Source organism: Pan paniscus, chromosome 16, assembly GCF_029289425.2.
Source record: "Pan paniscus chromosome 16, NHGRI_mPanPan1-v2.0_pri, whole genome shotgun sequence".
NCBI lineage: Eukaryota > Metazoa > Chordata > Mammalia > Primates > Hominidae > Pan > Pan paniscus.
In genome coordinates, this window is record NC_073265.2 from 45,106,604 (window position 1) to 45,126,112 (window position 19,509).

General features: G+C 40.4%; 1 protein-coding gene across 2 annotated transcripts in view; it reads right to left on the minus strand.

Annotated features, from left to right (window-relative positions):
* The window catches only part of NEDD4 (NEDD4 E3 ubiquitin protein ligase), a 165,041-nt gene that overhangs the window by 13,473 nt on the left and 132,059 nt on the right, over positions 1 to 19,509 (minus strand). For both annotated transcript variants that reach the window (XM_003827870.5, XM_003827871.6), the window contains 10 exons: positions 16,244 to 16,309; positions 12,531 to 12,650; positions 10,125 to 10,325; positions 8,389 to 8,469; positions 8,105 to 8,159; positions 7,956 to 8,014; positions 6,562 to 6,627; positions 1,514 to 1,743; positions 184 to 305; positions 25 to 95 (listed from right to left, as the gene is read on the minus strand). In XM_003827870.5, coding sequence (XP_003827918.1) covers positions 25 to 95; positions 184 to 305; positions 1,514 to 1,743; positions 6,562 to 6,627; positions 7,956 to 8,014; positions 8,105 to 8,159; positions 8,389 to 8,469; positions 10,125 to 10,325; positions 12,531 to 12,650; positions 16,244 to 16,309 — 1,071 coding nt within the window. The remainder of the gene's footprint in view (positions 1 to 24; positions 96 to 183; positions 306 to 1,513; positions 1,744 to 6,561; positions 6,628 to 7,955; positions 8,015 to 8,104; positions 8,160 to 8,388; positions 8,470 to 10,124; positions 10,326 to 12,530; positions 12,651 to 16,243; positions 16,310 to 19,509) is intronic.

Here is a 19,509-nt window from a genome sequence, read left to right on the forward strand (position 1 = left end):
ATACTATAAGTGAAAAAGACATACCACAGATTCCATATCATGAAGGGTTATTGGTTTGTGAAGCATCATCTTGTAAAATGGGCGGATGAAAAAACCTTGCAAAAAACCAAATACATTTAGGATGATTACCAAGTGAAAGAAAACAGGTAATTACATTGTAAAAAGTTTATACTTAATACTAACCATCCAACAGTTTGCCATGATAAACTGCCATTCCAGCTACCCGACCAATAAACTTGAAGTAAGAGAGGTGATCTTCGTTACACAATCCAGAGTTTGGATTTATCTGTAGGGTATAATTGTCCCTGTAAAGACAACCCCATTTAAATACTTCATTTGAAAAACTTTAATATGACAAATAATTACAAATAATCTTCCTCCTTTACGAGTTGTTTACCACTGTTAGAACCACATTCCTCCACTGGATTTAATGGTTTTAAAAATAGTAATTTCTGTCAAAAAGTGGAAATAACCCAAATGTCCTTTGGCAGATGAATGTATAAACAAAGTTTTGTTTGTTCGTTTGTTTTTGAGATGGAGTCTTGCTCTCGCCCAGGCTGGAGTGCAATGACACGGTCTCAGCTCACTGCAACCTCCGCCTCCCAGGTTCAAGTGATTCTCCTGTCTCAGCCTCCCAAGTAGCTGGGATTACAGGCGCCTGCCACCATGCCTGGTTAATTTTTGTATTTTTAGTAGAGACAGGGTTTCACTATGTTGGTCAGGCTGGTCTTGAACTCCTGGCATTGTGATCCACCTGCCTCGGCCTCCCAAAGTGGTGGGATTACAGGCATGAGCCACCACGCCCAGCCTAAACAAAGCATTATATGCAAAAATAATGGAATATTATTCTGCCTTAAAAAGGAAGGACATTCTGATACATGCTACAACATGGATGAACCCTGAAGACATCATGTTAAGTGAAATGAGCTGGTCACAAAAAGACAAATATTGAATGATTCCACTTATGTGAGGTACCCAGAGGAGTCAAATTCATAGGGACAGAAAGCAGAATGGTGGCTGCCAGGGAATGGGGAGCGAGTGCTTACTGGGTATAGGGTTTCATTTTGGGAAGATGAAAAAGTTCTAGAGTTGGATAGGGGTGATGGCAGCACAACAATGTGAATGTATGTAATGACTCTAAATTGTATATTTAAAACGGCTAAAATGGTAATTTTTTTTTTTAGAGGAGTCTCGCTCTGTTGCCCAGGCTGGAGTGCAGTGGCGTGATCTCACCTCCGCCTTCCGGGTTCACGCCATTCTCCTGCCTCAGCCTCCCGAGCAGCTGGGACTACAGGCACCCACCACCACACCTGGGTAAGTTTTTGTATTTTTAGTAGAGACGGGGTTTCACCGTGTTAGCTAGGATGGTCTCGATCTCCTGACCTTGTGATCTGCCTGCCTCGGCCTCCCAAAGTGCTGGGATTACAGGCATGAGCCACTGCGCCCGGCCGACTCTTACTTTTAAAACAGTGATTTTTCTTTTTCTGCCGATAATCATTGTAAAGGTACTTACGTAGCAGAATATTCAAACAACCCATAATAAGGGTTAAACATTTCCTTTGAGATCAGGAAGAACCATTCTCTGGCAACTCCTCCATAATCCAATCCCTTTTCACCATCAAACTCAATCCACAGTCGAGCCTTCAGGAAGTCTGCTCTCTTGACACCCATAATTCTCCGGTAAGAGTCTTCAAGAACAGTTGCTCGGCGAAGTTTCATTTCAAATTTGTTTGGAATGTCATTCTGAAAATCCAGAGGAGAGACTTACTGTTTAAATCAGTTCAACATAATAACAAACCTATCTCTCATAAAGTTATAACATTCCCTCTACACCGTGTCCAAGTCTCTTTTTCCTTACGTAATATACTCAGGGAAAACACAACTAGATATATTGTCTTGGTTTCCTCTATGGTATGAGACAGTTCCTGCATTTTCTCTAATCACTTAGTAATATAGACTTCTTTACATCTGAAGAAGCTTTTGTTTTTGGAGACAGCTCTGTAGTCCAGGCTGGAGTGCAGTGGCGTGAACATGGCTTACTGCAGCCTCGACCTCATGGGCTCAAGTGATCCTCTTGCTTCCGATTCCTAAGTAACTGGATCACAGGTGCATGCCATCATGCCTGACTAATTTTTAAAGTTTTTGAGGTCTTGCCATCTTGCCCAGGCTGGTCTCAAACTCCTAAGCTCTAGCAATCCTCCCGCCTTGGCCTCCCAAAGTGCTGAGATTACAGGCATAAGCCATGGCACCCGGCCTAAAGAAGCAATTGATGGTGATGGTAATGCCCCCATGAAGGCATTTCATTAACAGTCCTTTTCATATTAAGTTCCAATGAACACCGTTCTGTGACCTGTAGGATAGCCACTGCCTGCTAGCTGTTGTGCCTGTCTGTTCAGGCTTTTCCCTACCTCTACTTTCCTCCCTGGAGTCTATCTTGCTTCACTCATTAACAGATGGTGACATTTACAGACTGTGCCAGTGATATGTTTTGGCTGTGTCCCTACCCAAATCTAATCTTGAATTGTAACTCCCACAATCTCCATGTGTCATGGGAAGAACCTGGTGGGAGGTGATTGAATTATGGGGGCAGATCTTTCCCGCACTGTTCTCATGATAGTGAATGGGTCTCACGAAATCTAATGGTTTCCATGCACAAGCTCTCTCTTTGCCTGCTGCCATCCATGTAAGATGTGACTTGCTCCTCCTTGCCTTCTGCCATGATTGTGAGGCCTCCCTAGCCATGTGGAACTGTAGGTCCAATAAACCTCTTACTTTTGTAAATTGCCCGGTCTCGGGTATGTCTTTATCAGCAGCGTGAAAACGGACTAATACAGCCAGGCATGGGTCCCCTGGAATGGCAGGTTAACGTGTTTAACCTTATAACAACACTATGCGAAAGCTACTATTATTGTCTTCATTTTACACATAAAACTGAAGAAGACGACTTAAGAAAGTCTTAGCTCCTGAGTCTGTGCTCTTAATTAATGGAGCTACATTGCCTCACTAATCTTTTGTACATTCTTTGCTTATGTGACAAATGTACACAACTATGCTTTAGGCAGAACTTATTGTAAATTTTACAAAAGATATATCTAAATATTTTATTCCTCAGTACCTCATGGGCAAATTTCCAGGGGAAACCAGTAAGAGAAAACATGCCATCAATATTCTGTCACCTCCAAAAAAGAAGGTTAGCTCTAAGGAAAAAAAATCAACTTCATTTTCAATTTATTTAGGGAAAATGGAAAGCCCTATAGAAACATAATGATGTAAGCAGTTGATAAAAGCAATATAAGCATGATATGAGCAGTTTCCTATACTGCTTATGTCATTAAAAAAATGGTAAGCTTGCAGAAAAGCAACTTTAGACTGGATACTAGGCAGCTGGTGCAGGTAAGCATTTATCAAAGGCCTACTCTGGGCCAGGTGGTATCGTAGTAGGGCCAACGATGGGGAATAAAGGGAATAAAAACATAGGGTAAGATGTCCTTGCTTCCTCAAGGAGTTTCTCATCTGGCGTATATGTGAAAAACAAGTGTAAATGCTGCTAATTCTGAGACTTAAAATAGGAGGACAATTGCTGATGACAGAGATGGAAGCAATGTTCTGCAGGGCATAAAAGACTGAGCTGTTGACTTCAAATGAGGCAATCAAGAAGGCTTTGAGAGGAAGTCTTTAGACAGAGAAAGGGAGGGAAGGACGGAGGAACAGCATACATGAGAGGTCTGATATATTTAATACCTAGAGGGCACAGAAGGAGAAGAAGGGAGAGGAAGGGAAAGAAAGCAGGGATTATAGGGAAAAAATGCAAAAACGTAGTCTGGGGCCAGAGGGTGGACAGTGTGAATGCAGTTAAGAAGAGAGTTTCTGGGTTGGGGAGCCACACGGTCAGATTGCTGGGTTCTCAGAAGCTGACGGGACAGGGTGTAAAGGGTGGTTTTAAAGAGGAGAAACAAGAGGCACACTGGTCAGTTAAAGACCCCTGGAATAGCTGAGTGAGAGAAGACAGAGGGACCTGTGAAGGAGCAATGGTAGTGGAAGAAGAGAGGGGTACAAGAGAACTTCAGTGTTTGAACTGAGTAGTAGACAAGTGCATGCATTCTGGAATCTGGTCCTGTGTTCACATCTTGACTCCACCATTCACTAGGAGTGACACTTTGGGCAGGTTACATGTCTCTTCTAAGGATTAGTTTCCTCATCTATAAAATAGGGATAATAATAATGATAGCTACCCACATGGAGTTGTTTCAACTCCATGCATTAAAAATGCTTACACAGTATCTGGCATATGGTAATTATTAGCCATCATTATTCCTAACTACAAGATGTTGAGGATAAGGAAGAGGAAAAGGTTAAAGACAGTGCACGGCTTTCAAGCACCGGTTTTCAATTTTTTTTTTTTTGAGACAGAGTACTGCTCTGTCATTCAGGCTGGAGTGCAGTGGCATGATTATAGCTCAGTGCAGCTTTGAACTCCTGAGCTCAAGTAATCCTCCTGCCTCAGCCTCCCAAAGTGCTGGGATTACAGGCATGAGCCACTGCACCTGGTGTTTTTAATATTCTTTATTTCTGTTTTGGTGTTACACGTTCTTACATTCTAAGTGTTCTGCTCTTTTGCTATGATGTGTCTAGATACAGATTTTATTTTTAAAGTACTGCTTGGGCCTTTTTATTAATGTGAGAATTCATATTCTTAGCCTTCTCCTCTTCATGATCTTGGTCCCCTCCTTCTGGGGTGACTTCATGTCTTTTAACCTTTCTTTTATATGTTTATCCCCTTACATACCTTTGTTGCATTCTGGGTAATTTCCATACAAATTAATTAATTTCTCTCTTAATTCTCTTAGTCACCAATATGACATGTCATGTTGCTTAGGAACATGGGATCTGGAGCTAGACCACTTAGCTTTTCTACTTAATAACCATGGGACTTGATCACATTACCTATTCTCTCTGTGCCTCAGTTTCCTCATCTGTGAAAGGTAATAGTAGTCCCTTCCTTACAGAGTTATTGTAGACATTAAATGAATAACATATGTAAACTTCTAAGAAGAATGCCTGGTATGCAATGAGAGATCAACAAATATAATTGCTTTTATCATGGTTTTTTTTTTTTGTATTTTGAGGCCTGTAATGGCATTGTCTCCCATCTCCTGCTGCCTGGAAGACATTAATAATTAGATACTACAACATGTTTCAACCACTCAGAGTGGCAAATGGAGAAGCTAGTGCTTCTATTCCTCCAGCGTATTCTCATTAACAATGAAAATATTTAGCAGAACAATAAATCAGCAAACATTTAAAATCCCAAAGTCTAGAAGTAGAAAACAAATTTCCAGGGAAATTTTGACACAAAGTTATTCTTTTTTTCTTTTTTCTTTTTTTTTTTTTTGAGACAGGGTCTCACTCTGTTGCCCAGGCTGGAGTGCAGTGGCGTGATCTTGGCTCACTGCAACCTCTGCCTCCTGGGTTCAAGCGGTTCTCCTGCCTCAGCCTCCCGAGTAGCCGGGATTACAGGTGTGCGCCATCACACCTAACTAATTTTTGTATTTTTAGTAGAGACGGGGGTTTCACCACGTTGGCCAGGCTGGTCTTGAACTCCTGACCTCAAGTGATCCACCCACCTCGACCTCCCAAAGTGCTGGGATTACAGGCATGAGCTACTGCACCTGGCCCACAAAATTATCCTTAAAAATGAGTTTAGAAAGTTTATGATATTTAAGGATTTTATTAAGGCATAAAATGTTTACACTAAAAAAACTATCATGTTTTCTTTTTGCTAAAAATTTGGGTGAAACTCTGAGGTAGCCCACCCAGCATCTTGAATCTTTGTGAAAGCCAGCTTCTGGCTTAGAATGCAAGAAAGTATAACCCAATATGGCCACCTAGTGGTAGTATTCCTAAACTGCAGACAAAGGAGGACAGGATGAGCAAGTAAGAGAGGCGTTAAAACTAGTAGACACCAACAGGAATGAAATAGATGGCCAGATGATGAGTTTAGTTCCAAACATATTGCATTTGTGGCGATGGGAAAAAGTGTAGTGAACATAACTGATAAGCATAAGGAGACAAGTCACAAGAGCACAGTTCCACTCATGATTGTATTTTTAAATTATGCAGAGACATTACATTTGAAGCCGTAGAGAATGAATGACTTTCGCTGGAAAACAACAAAGTCATAAAAAAATCCAGACAGTCCTCTAACACAGTCAAAGACTAGGCCAGAAGATAATTTCCTGACCCACTCTTGCTCAGATTCTACAAAGATCAAGCCCCATAAACCCCACCAGGTTAGATACACCAGGTTAGAGCTCTGGAAAGCAAACTTTAAATGCCATTTTTCTATATTATAAAATATACTGAAAAATAAAGACATAAACTAATTATGGTCTGTAGTGATATATCACAGCTACTCAAAAAATGAGCATCCTTTCTCTAGGAAAAACTGTTCACTCAAAGTTGTTACAAATATAGAACAAATTATTACTGTAAAAAACATTTCCCATTACTTTCCATCTATATATTGATGACTCTTAAGTATTTATTACAAACATCACTAACCTGCTTCTTCAACTTTCTTCGGAAGAACTCATACTTTCTTTTGTAATCCCTGGAGTAGGGCACTGCCTTTAGTTGGAAATTTTGGAAAAATAAAGAAGTTTAGGTTGTTTTTATTCTGGAACAATTTTTATTTGTTGTATTTTATGAACATAAGGGCATTAAAAGAAAAATATTTGGAAAGAAAAGTTTAATTAGAAGAAAAACAAATACAAAACTTTAAACTTTAAAATATTTAATTTCTCTGTTTAAGATAAAATTGTATTCAGCAATTCCTATGGCTGTAATTTTCATTATGCAATATTCTTAAAATGCAGCATGCCAGAAATAGGAAATTTCTTCCAGGTAGAGAAATATTAGAAACAAAAATTTCCATTTCTAAAGAGACTTTCAAAGTGATTTCTCCATTAAAGGGACAATGTGAAAAGCGTACTTTTTCCTTGAACTCCAAGGAGTTGACTTTTTGAGCCATTAAAGGACTACATGTTGAGACAGTAAATAGTAATAAAAAATGGTATCTTCAGTTTTATTTATTTTTATGAATTAGAAAACAAAATCTGAATAAAATGGAAAAAGCAGCTATAAAAAAGGATAATTTTCCTATCAATCTGACTCAAGAGTAGTACAATTATCATAAGTGGTAATATTTATACTTAAGTGTGGATGTGTCTTACATACTGGGCATTTACAATGATTTCTTTTTCTTTTTTTTTTTTTTTTGAGATGGAGTCTCGCTCTGTTGTCCAGGCTGGAGTGTGGTGGTACAACCTCAGCTCACCACAACCTCCGCCTCCTGGGTTCAAGTGATTCTCCTGCCTCAGCCTCCCAAGTAGGTGGGACTACAGGTACCTGCCACCATGCCCAACTAATTTTTTTTGCATTTTTAGTAGAGACAGGGTTTCACCACGTTGGCCGGGCCGGTCTCGAACTCCTGACCTCAGGTGATCCACCTGCCTTGGCCTCCCAAAGTGCTGGGATTACAGGTGTGAGCCTGGCTTGATTTCTATAAAAAAATTTAAGAATGACCCCGGAGTGGATAGGGTGCTGCTGCTTCCTCATCTGCATACACTCTCTGCTCCTCTCTGATTTGTGGAGGACTGTCATCATTCTTGTTCAGACAGTGGGAGGCACCAGCCTGAGCTCAGCAGCCCACACTGCCTTAGCATTCTGACTGTCTGGCTCACTTGTCCCCCCACTGCTATTGCGTAGGGTAAGGATAATGACGTTATAGAATCTTTTCAAATAACTGAGACTTGGAGTATGGGAAATGGGGGAGAGGAGAGAATGGCCAATGTGCTTTCCTCTCAATGCCTGTAGGGTTATGCCCGTGACTATCTGCTCTTGAAGAGACAGGTGAGCGGACAGTCCCATCAGAGCACACTGGCAGAGAGACTTACTGGTCCAGTTATTGCTACATTCTCCAACCGAGGATCTTCCCATTGTGTTCTTTTTATATCTGAAGGGAAGAAAAAGAGAAAAGATGTACTTTCTCACACATAAAATTTATTACAAAAAATAACATAATGAAAAATCGCACTGCACATACTGTGATTTATGTAGAAGATTCTTCCATCTGTGTGAGTTCTCTCTTCCCATCCTGGCTATAATTTAAAATGTATTTCAATTATTTTAGGATAGGGTCGTAGATGAATGGACAGAAAAATAGCACTGGTTGTATGGTTAATTTAACTTGCATATTCCATTCCATTCTTAGAAGGTATCAACATTTTAATAATAATATTAATTATAGATGATAAAGAAATACTATACCCGAAAATGCAAAATATTTGAGATAGCCAAGTTAGATGGTTAGCATTTCTATACACTTACAGGTAAAGGCCCTAGATCATTGGAAGTATCAAGTGATGTCTTTCCTCTCAGATGGGCTGGAATTTTCAATCTTGGATCTTCCTTTTTTGGTAGAGTAAATAAAGAACAATACACACAAATTTTAAAATAATCAAAGTCAGTCTGTTACCATGTTTTCTAACATCAATGGATATTTAAAATATTCTCTTGTAAAAGTCAATTTATACTTTATTTCCTAAATATGTGACACAATATTTTCTCCTTCTAAAATCTATCACTGTCAGGCTATAACATCAAAAGGAATAACGATCAGTTCTCAGGGATCACCACTAACTGGTCATTTCTTTTGCCCCGCTCTTTAGGAAATGTGTCACTATATAGGGCTTTTCTCTATGTAAAAACTGGTGAAAGAGTAGGACATTAAATTGGACCACATGATATTTCTTTCTTTTTTTCTGAGACGGAGTGTCGCTCTTGTCGCCCAGGATGGAGTACAATGGCACCATCTCAGCTCAATGCAACCTCTTCCTCCTAGGTTCAAAGGATTCTCCTGCCTCAGCCTCCTGAGTAGCTGGGATTACAGGCATGCACCACCATGCCTAGCTAATTTTTGTATATTTAATAGAGATGGGGTTTCTCCATGTTGGCCAGGCTAGTCTCGAACTCCTGACCTCAGGTGATCCACCCGCCTTGGCCTCCCAAAGTGCTGGGATCACTGTGCCTGGCCCTGGACCACATGATATTTCTAAGCCCCAGAACATGCATTTTGCCAGCTATCTGTTCAAGGGTCGATTAATATTTTTGAATAACAGGAAGGTAAGCCCAAAAAGGTTATCAAAAGCCAATTCAGAATGTTAAAAAAGAGAACAAAATTAAATTTATTTGGTTTAATTTATATATATTATTTTAATATTATTAATTTATTACATAATTTTAGTATTATTTAAGCTATGTTGGTCTTTTAATAATTAATTAAAATCTATTCATCTGCTGCTAATTTTAAGTAATTTTTCTTTTTTTTTGTTTGAGACGGAGTCTCGCTCTGTTGCCCAGGCTGGAGTGCAGTGGTGCGATCTTGGCTCACTGCAAGCTCCGCCTCCTGGGTTCATGCCATTCCCTAGCCTCAGCCTCCTGAACAGCTGGGACTACAGGCACCCGCCACCATGCCTGACTAATTATTTTGTATTTTTAGTAGAAACGGGGTTTCACCATGTTAGCCAGGATGGTCTCGATCTCCATCTCCTGACCTCGTGATCTCCCCCCTCGGCCTCCCAAAGTGCTGGGATTACAGGCATGAGCCACTGCACCCGGCCTTTAGGTAATTTTTCTATTAGTAGTAAGCCAAGCACTAAACAATTTTAAGCCTTATCTTAAAATAAAAATACTTGTTCTACCTAGCCTCACAAGGTTTTTTTGATATTAAATGAGATATGGATTCAAAAGTGCTTTGGAGCTATAAAGCCTCATATAAAAGCAAAGGATTATTCCTATGTATCTTCTTAAGCATTTATGGCTAGTGAGCTAAAAACTGGAAATAGGAAGTAAACATGAATATCTCCATCATAATCCAAAACAATATTAAAAAGACGCATAAGCATTCTCCTGAATACAAATAATATTATTAAGAATTCAATATACCTTTCAATGAATATTAGGAAACATAGGTTATACTAATATATACTTAAAGATTTTAAGGAACTATACATAAGAGATGATTATTGTTGTTATAAATTTAAATGGAAAAGTATCAAAGTTACCCAGGTGGTGGTTTTAGTGTTGTGGTCAATAAAGAAAGGCCTCCCATTTGGTGCATGCCGGACTTCCCAGCCTTTAGGAAGGAATCCTTGCTCAATTTCAGATGGCTGGGTCACCTGCTGGCCTGAATCACTGGTGGAGGCTTGTGATTGAGGGCCTGCAGAACTCTGGCTTGAGGTCAGCTGACTGGTCTCCACTGTGGCCTAGCACATTAATGCAATCATATTGTAATATTTTATAGAGAGAACTCACAAATAGATGCAGTTAAAAAGGTAACTTAACCTGCAAATAGAATACACACCCTCCATTAAAGAGACTCTAAATATTTGAGGCTCATCTTCAAATGTAGTTATGGCATGTTAATATTTTCCCAACATTTCAATAATGCATTACATTTAATAACATTTTTCCAATAAATTATTTTGTAAAACTTTATTTTTACAGTAATTTATAATTTTTCAACTAATTCTCAAGCAGTAAGATGTTAGTTAACAGTATGCTGTGGGTGCATCTGACTGAAGGAGCGAGGTCTGCAAGCTCAAGCCCTAGCTGCAAGGGGAGCTCTGGTGCTTATAGGAGGAGGTCGTCTTTGTTTTCCCAGAACTCGCAGGATGGGGAATTCCTCATACACAGAGGTAGATTCAAATGATGGGCAGACAAAATGAATGGCAAATATCTACCACAGAAATGGATAATTGAAATGCGATATATTCATGATGGAATATTAGTAGTTAAGAGAAATACACTGGATCTATAAATAACAACATGGACAGAGCTTTAAAACAATGTTAAGCAAAAAGGTGTAGACTTACAGGGCCACAACATCAATGCAAAGTTTTTTTTTTATCAAGCAGCACCTCATTCTATAAAATAAAATGAGTGTTCTCTCGTTGCAAAATTAGAAACACAGGCATATAAACAATATTTTACATTTTCTTTTCTTTTTTTTTTTTTTCAGATGGAGTTTTGATCTGTTGCCCAGGCTGGAGTACAGGGGCGCAATCTCCGCTCACTGTAACCTCTGCCTGCCGGGTTCCAGCAATTCTCCTGCCTTAGCCTCCCAAGTAGCTGGGATTACAGGCATGCACCACCACGCCCAGCTAATTTTATTTTACATTTTTAAACTCTTTATCTAAGTATATAAAAAAGGCTAGAAAACACAACAAATTCAAGATGGTGGTTCCCCCTGGGGAATGGGACCAAGAGCTTGGCTAAAAGGAATTTAATCTATAAGACTTTATTTTTAAAAATAAAATGTCTAGAAATATGGTAACTTGTTAATGATGGTAATTCTGAGTGTAAACAATATGTGCATTTGCTATATTATTCTCTGTGCTTTTCAATGTTAAAACATTTCTCAACAAGAGACATGGTGATAAGAGAAAATAAATATTTTGCTAAACACTTACAAGGAAATATTATAGATGACACTGTTGCCAAGGGTGAGGTGTCATCAGAATAAACTTTTTTTTTTTTGAGATGGAGTTTCGCTCTTGTTGCCCAGGATGGAGCGCAATGGCATAATCTCGGCTCACCGCAACCTCCGCCTCCCGGGTTCAAGCGATTCTCCTGCCTCAGCCTCCTGAGTAGATGGGATTACAGGCATGCGCCACCATGCCTGGCTAATTTTTGTATTTTTGGTAGAGATGGGGTTTCTCCATGTTGGTCAGGCTGATCTTGAACTCCTGACCTCACGTGATCCTCCCACCTTGGCCTCCCAAAGTGCTGGGATTACAGGCGTGAGCCACCTTGCCCGGCCCAGCATAAACTTCTTTAATAGATCCCAGTCGCCAAGATTATCTTTTAGTTAAAATAATGATCTGAACTATTCAAATTACAAAAATACCCAAAGACGAGATCATTTGCTTTTTCCTTTTATTCTCATTTGTACTTGTTTTATATAATAACAAGTGGTAATTCGTGTATATTAGAGATTCATAGGAAAAGGTAGACACTTAACATCAGTGTCAGAATATAAATAATTAGAAGATGCTATGGCCAGGCACGGTGGCTCATGCCTGTAATCCCAGCACTTTAGGAGACTGAGGTGGGTGGATCACCTGAGGTCAGGAGTTTCAGATCAGCCTGGCCAACATGGTGAAACCCTGTCTCTACTAAAAATACAAAAATTAGCCAGGTGTGGTGGCGGGCACCTGTAATCCCATCTACTCAGGAGGGTGAGGCAGGAGAATCGCTTGAACCCAGGAGGCAGAGGTGCAGTGAGCCACGATCACGCCATTGCACTCCAGCCTGGGCGACAAGAGTGAGACTTCATCTCAAAAAAATAAAAAAAAAAAAAAGAAGGTGCTAGAAGTATCCAGTGTATACTACAAAGTGATGTAATAGTTTACATAGGGATGTGACAGTTTAAATCCTGTAAGAAAGCAAGTTGATAGATTACAGGATACCTGTACAGTGGGCTTTGTCCAAGTAGTCGTTCTGGAATTGTGATCTACATAATATGATCTTCCTCTTTCATCTTGTTTTTCTTCCCAACCTGGTGGTAATCCAGATGAAGTAGGCAAAAGCTAAAGTGAAGAATAACAGAAGAATTAAATACATCAAGTTTAAGAATTCTTCTATCACCCCCAAAAGTTCCCTCTGTCCCTATGTCTACTCTCAGCCCCAAGCAACCACTCATCTGCTCTGTTACTACAGTTTTGCCTTTTCTAGAAAGAAAGAAAGAAATATATATATATATATATATATATATATATATATATTTGCCTTTTCTGAGAGAGTGAGAGAGAGAGAGAGAGACAGGGTCTTGCTCTGTTGCCCAGGCTGGAGTGCAGTGGTATGATCTCGGCTCACTGCAACCTCTGCCTCCCGGGTTCAAGCTATTCTTGTGCCTCAGCCTCCCGAGTAGCTGGGATTACAGGCATGTGCTAACACACCCAGCTAATTTTTTTATTTTTAGTATCAACAGGGTTTCACCATATTGGCCAGGCTGGTCTCGAACTCCTGATCTCAAGTGATCCACCTGCCTTGGCCTCCCCAAAGTGCTGGGATTACAGGCATGAACCACTGTGCCTGGCCAGAAGAATTAAATATTAATAAGAAAGAATCCTTTAAAAAACACCACATCCCTTCTTCACTACTTGTTTGCTTTAAAACAAATTATATTTTATTTTGAACTAAAACCATGTATTATAATAAAAATGGGTAAATTATACATTTTAGTGAAATAAACCACATTTTAAATATCTTAAAATGTGCAAAATAAAGTGTACAGTACTTCACTTGGGAAAAAAAAACACTAGAACATTAATAATGAGAGTGATAACAACCCTAATAAAACATACCAACAATAACAAGCACGTGTCCTGTTTAACACAGATAACGTCATTTACTTCCCACCTGAATTTCAATGAGATAATTACTAATACTGGCTCATTTTACTGGTGAGTAAACAGAAGCTTACAATATGGAAGTAACTTGTTACTATACTTGATCTTAGCCAAAAGGCCGAGAGTAATGGAAGTAACTTGTTAAGCGACATGGCTTCGAAGGAATGGAGCTGAGATTTGAACCCAGGTAATCTAACAACAGAAATCATGCTTATCTGCTGAATCAACAGTTACTCCTGCCTTGTTTCTCTAAAAGCTAAGAGATGCTATTTATCATAGTTTGTTACAAATGAATAAAGAGAGGTCTGGTTATTTCCAGGCTTACTTAAAATAGTCCTAAATCCAGGCTGGGCATGATGGCTCACCCCTGTAATCCCAGCACTTTTGGGGGCTGAGGTGGGTGGATCACCTGAGTTCAGGAAGTCGAGGCCAGCCTGGCCAACATGGTGAAAACTCGTCTCTACTAAAAATACAAAAAAAATAGCTAGGCATGGTGGTGGGCACCTGTAATCCCAGCTACTCAGGAGGCTGAGACAGAAGAACTGCTTGAACCGGGAGGCAGAGGTTACAGTGAGCTGAGATTGCACCACTGCACTCTAGCCTGGGCAACTGAGCAAAACTCCGACTCAAAAAAACAAAAATTAGCTGGGCATGGTGGTGCATGTCTGTAGTCCAGCTACTCGGGAGGCTGAAGCAGGAGAATCACTTGAACCCAGGAGGCAGAGGTTGCAGTGAGCCGAGATCGCCTGGCACTCCAGCCTGGGTAACAGAGCGAGACTCCGTCCCCGCCAAAAAAAAAAAAAAAAAGTCCTAAATCTGGCCTTCCTGTTGTCATTTAGAACCAGATAAGCCCTGGTTTGGTGTGGCTCCCTAAGGTGGCTTACAACATAAAAACCATCACCACCAGTCTCTACAATGAAGACACCACTTACTAAATACACAGGAGTCCTACGTACTTTGGGGACAGTTGTGATGAGCTGTTACATCACAAAATGATGGATTTAAATGCTGCCCAGTTCTACAAGTGTCCATCAGCTGGTGAATAGATAAATGTAGTGGATGTATCTCTGTAGTGGAATACCGTGCACTAATAGAGGCATGCAATAACATGGGTCTATGTGAAAAACAGCATGCTAAGTGAAAAAGGTCAGACACGTAAGCCTACACCCTACGAGTCCCTTTACATGAGATTTCTAGAAAAGGCAAAAACTGTAGCAATAGAGAGCAGATGAGCAGTTGCTTGCAACTGAGAGTAGGCATAGGGATTGAGGGAACTTTTGGGGGTGACAGAAGTTTCTTAAACTTGATTGTGGTGATGTCTCCGTAACTGTATAAATTTACAAAACCTCTTTAATTGTATGATCAAACATGGGTGGATTTTATGGTATGTAAATTATACTCCAAGAAAGCTCTTAAAAAAAAAAAACCCAATCAATGTATTGAAGGAAAAAAAAGGCGTGGAAACAACTTTTCTGGTACTAAAATATAAATCATCTCGAGATTCTGCTGCTCATCCGGTCCACCTAAAATTGTGTCTTGGGTGAATGTCTGTCAGTCAAAGAGAACTTCCACATATTCATTGTATAGAGGACATTATAACGTGCAGAGGGAAAAATACCATGGAACTCAGCTTGAGCGGGCTCTGATCTAATGGAGGAGGCTGGACAGATGACAGTGAGTGAGAGTAAGGCTGGCGATGATAGTCTTTCAATGGCATCTGTCCTCTTGTTGATGGTCAATACTGACCAGAACAATGATGCATAGGTGGGTGACCTCTCATTCCTCAGCACAGGATCTGTGTCCCTTTCTTAGTGCAGGGTGTTATTTAGACAGATAACCCACTCATGGGATGAGGATTTTGGAGACTCTGCATTCCTGCACTAGAACATACCCTACTTTTCAAAGCTGATATCTAGACTGCCATTCAAAGTTCCAGATGGTTGGGGAAGAAAATGAGAAAGCCATTCCAAGTGGGGAAATGGAATGCACACAGACTCAGAAGTGGGAGAGAATCAGGACATGGGAACAGTCTGCTTGGAAGAAAAAGCATAGACAGGAATGAAGGCAGCAGGAGGCTTCTGTTGGGGGATAAGGAGAAGGGTAGGCTGAAGAGGCTGGGAGCCTGGGAGTTTTACTTTGGTTTCAAAAACAAGTAGGGCTTCTGGAAAACAGAGACAAATTCAGTAGTGAGGCTTGTGTTAGGAAGAGGATGGAGGCAGGGTTAAGGTCCAAGCTGCCATCCAGGCTGTGGCTGGGACAGCACTGGGCAGGAAGCAGAAGGCCTTAGTAGACTGGTGGATGTGATATTGCAGGGAAGAAACAGACCAAGGACTGATAAACTCCAGCCTGGCTGCCGGGCATGTGAATGCCAGTGCACGCCTGAGTGATGAAACCCTGGCTATGCTTCATGTACAGGGCAGACATGGCTGCTGGATGCCATGTGCACGTGCAGAACATCAGCAAATGGACACAGTGATCCTGAATTGTATGCCGTATGCAGCGGATCACCTCTAGCCAGCACAGCACTTCAACTGACAAGCCCAGATACCACCCACAGTCACCAGCATGCAGAGACTTTGCTTTTATCATGGGAGAGACGGTTCTCCATGTTTTGTCTTTAAGCCCCTTCCCTGAACATCACCACCTGGAGCCTACATTCTGTGCTGTATTGGCTCCCTGTAAGGCAAACGTTCACACTCAATCTTCCAAAAAATAAAAAGAGATGCTGAGTTTTATATTTTTATTGATGGATGGGAGAGGGTAAAACTCACCACAGGAAGTGTAGGTTGTTCCTCAAAAGTATAGGCTTGTAAGCTGCCTCTTCTGCTGGAATGATTCTTGTAAAAAAACAAGACAACAGAAGAATACCTTGAGATTTGTGATTTGCCTTTGAGTGACAGCTAAGGTAGTGAGGGTAAATATGACAGGGCAGAAGAGAGAAGGCTGGCTAGGATGCAAATGTTGAAAGTGCAGGCTGAGTCACGTGGTCGCTCTCAGCCCCCCACGTGGACACCTTCACACATCCAGCTCCCATGCCCCCGGTGCTGGACTGCCTCCTGGACACCTTCTCTTGAATGTTTCACAGAAACCATTCTCAAATACACTCCCTCTCCACTTTAGTTACTAGTTTTATTGTTGTTTTAACTTCAAGTTTCATCTTTTGTCACTTTGATTACAATGGCAGCAATATCCTAATAGGTTTCCCCGTTGCAAGTCTTACTTCCTTAAGTCCATTCTCCATGCTGCACGCTGCAGGCTCAGAGCATCCTGCAATGCACAGCCAGTCCTGTCCTTCTGGAGCTGAAGCCAATGACAACACAGAAAACAATGCTTCCTGAACACCACGACCTGCCTCTTCCTGACTTCTTCAGCCACTTCCCACTTCGCAGTCTACCCCCTGGACATTCCAGACTACTTGTTTCCTGGAAATCTCATGTTCTTTCTTTCCTTATGTTTTTCTATACATGCTATTATCACTATCTGAAATATCTTAGTTTTGTTATTTAATGACATCAAAATTTACAATGCACATACAAATTAAATCAGAATATCCACTGTAGTACTGTTTATAATAGTACTGTAAACAATCTAAAGTCTTTCAATAGGAGACTGGTGAAATGCCTTAAGGGTTACTTGTACAATGGAATATGCCAGAGTTTAATGACTGTTTTAGTTGGTTTTTAAAGGAGTACACCTATATGTACTGAAATGGTTCAATGTCTAAGAGACAGCAAGTGAAAAAAGCAAGTTACCAAAAAGTATGTTTAAGATGATCTCAGGTTAAAAAATCATCTATAAATATATGTGTATGCATGCATGTTTATGAATATACAGAAAAAGTTTCTATATATGTATGCATGTGATTTATCACCAGCAAATCAGTATCATTTATTCTTTAGGTCTTTGACCACTAATAGTAACTGAGGGAGCATATATTAGTGGTAAGATGGAAGGTTTAATTTTTATTTATTATTTATTTATTTTTTTGAGACAGAGTCTTGCTCTGATGCCCAGGCTGGAGTATGGTGGTGCGATCTTGTCTCACTGCAACCTCCACCTCCCAGGTTCAAGCAATTCTCTTGCCTCAGCCTACCGAGTAGCTGGGATTACAGACACGCGCCACCGCACCCGGCTAATTTTTGTATTAGAGACGGGGTTTCGCCATGTTGGCCAGGCTGGTCTCGAACTCCTAACCTCATGTGATCTGCCTGCCTTGACCTCTCAAAGTGCTGGGATTACAGGTGTGAGCCAAGATGCCCAGTCTTAAATTTTATTTTATATACCTAAATACAATCTCAATTTGTAACCATAACCATACAGTGCTTTAAAAATATTTTTTAAAATAGGTAACACTCATACATGTTATAAAATTCAAAAGGAGCCTGGGAAACAATACTATACCAAGTCTTTACAAAAAATTTTTTTAAAAATTAGCAGGGGTACAATGGCATGTGCCTGTAGTACCAGCTACTCCAGAGGCTGAGGTGGGAGAATCCCTTGAGCCCAGAAGTTTGAGGTTGCAGTGAGCTATGATCATGCTACTGCACTCCAGCCTGGGCGACAGAGTGAGACCCTATCTCAAAAAAACAAAAGGTACAAACAATATATATCCTGCTCATTCTTTGCCTCTCTTCGGAGGCAAGCAAAGTTATTAGTTTCCTGTTTAGTCCTCGAGTAAATTATACACATATTTATGCTCTGCATTTAAATAATTTACATAAATTCTGGTGTAACAAACACACTGTTCTGTACCTTGCTGTTTTTCATTTACCAGCATCTCTTAGGGACTGTTCCATCCAACATATACAATCAAGCCCACCTTGTTCTCTTCAATGGCTGCATAGTATTACACTATATGGTTACCATGTATTACTTTAAGTAAAAAAAAATACCAGGAAGAAGGGGAATGGGATCGTATGTGATTTATCATCAGCAAATCAATACGGTTTATTCTTTTTTTTTCTTGAGACGGAGTTTCACTCTGTCACCCAAGCTGAAGTGCAATGGTGCAATCTCGGCTCACTGCAACCTCTGCCTCCTGGGTTCAAGCAATTCTTCCAATCTCAGCCTCCCAAGTAGCTGGGATTACAGGTGTGCACCACCACACCGAGCTAATTTTTGTATTTTTAGTAGTGACAAGGTTTCGCCATGTTGCCCAGGCTGGTCTTGAACTCCTGACTTCAACCCATCTGTAATCCCAGCCTCCCAAAGTGCTGGGATTATAGGCATGAGCCACCACGCCCGGCCTAATGTAGTTTAGGTCTTTGACTGACCTGTCCCACTCCCCTGTGAAAAAATGAAATGAATGGAAGACAGAACAGACAAATGGAAGAAAGGAAGGGCAGGAGGCAGGCAGGCGGATTTACTGGCAGATATTCATATTCACGTACAACTATCTACTGTGAAGCTTCTTGAAGAAGATGCTAGAGCAGAGGTTAGCACACATTTCCTGTTAAGATCCAGACAGTAAATACTGGCTGTGGGCCATATGGTTGCTGCTGTAACTACTTAATTCAGATGATGTCGTGTGAAAGCAGAGATGGGCAATACCAAAACAAATGATGTAGCTGTATTCCAATGGTAATTATTCATAACAGGCAGCTGCCGATTTGGCCCACCGGTTGTAGTTTGCTTTCCTCTGCACTAGAATATAAGTCCCATGAAGGCAGGAGATATTGTTAATTTTATTGACTGATGTATCCTCAGTAACTAGCATATAGTACTTTGCATATATGTGATCAGCTCTCAATAAATATTTACTAACTAAATGAAAGGCAGGGAAACCTCAACTGGAAATGACAAATAGCATCCTCAGAGAATAATCTTTGTCTTCTACTCAGTCTCCCTTGATGATACATATTAGACAGCTAGCTATGAAGTTCTCATCGTGGAAGCATATGCTGGGATACTTTATTCTGAACCCTATGGACAACAGTTTTTACAGTGGTGGCTGAAGTGAAAATGTCATCTATCTCCTTGTTTAGTCAAAGTATATCAGTTCTTATTCATATATACCTGTTGGTGACATCTGTGATAT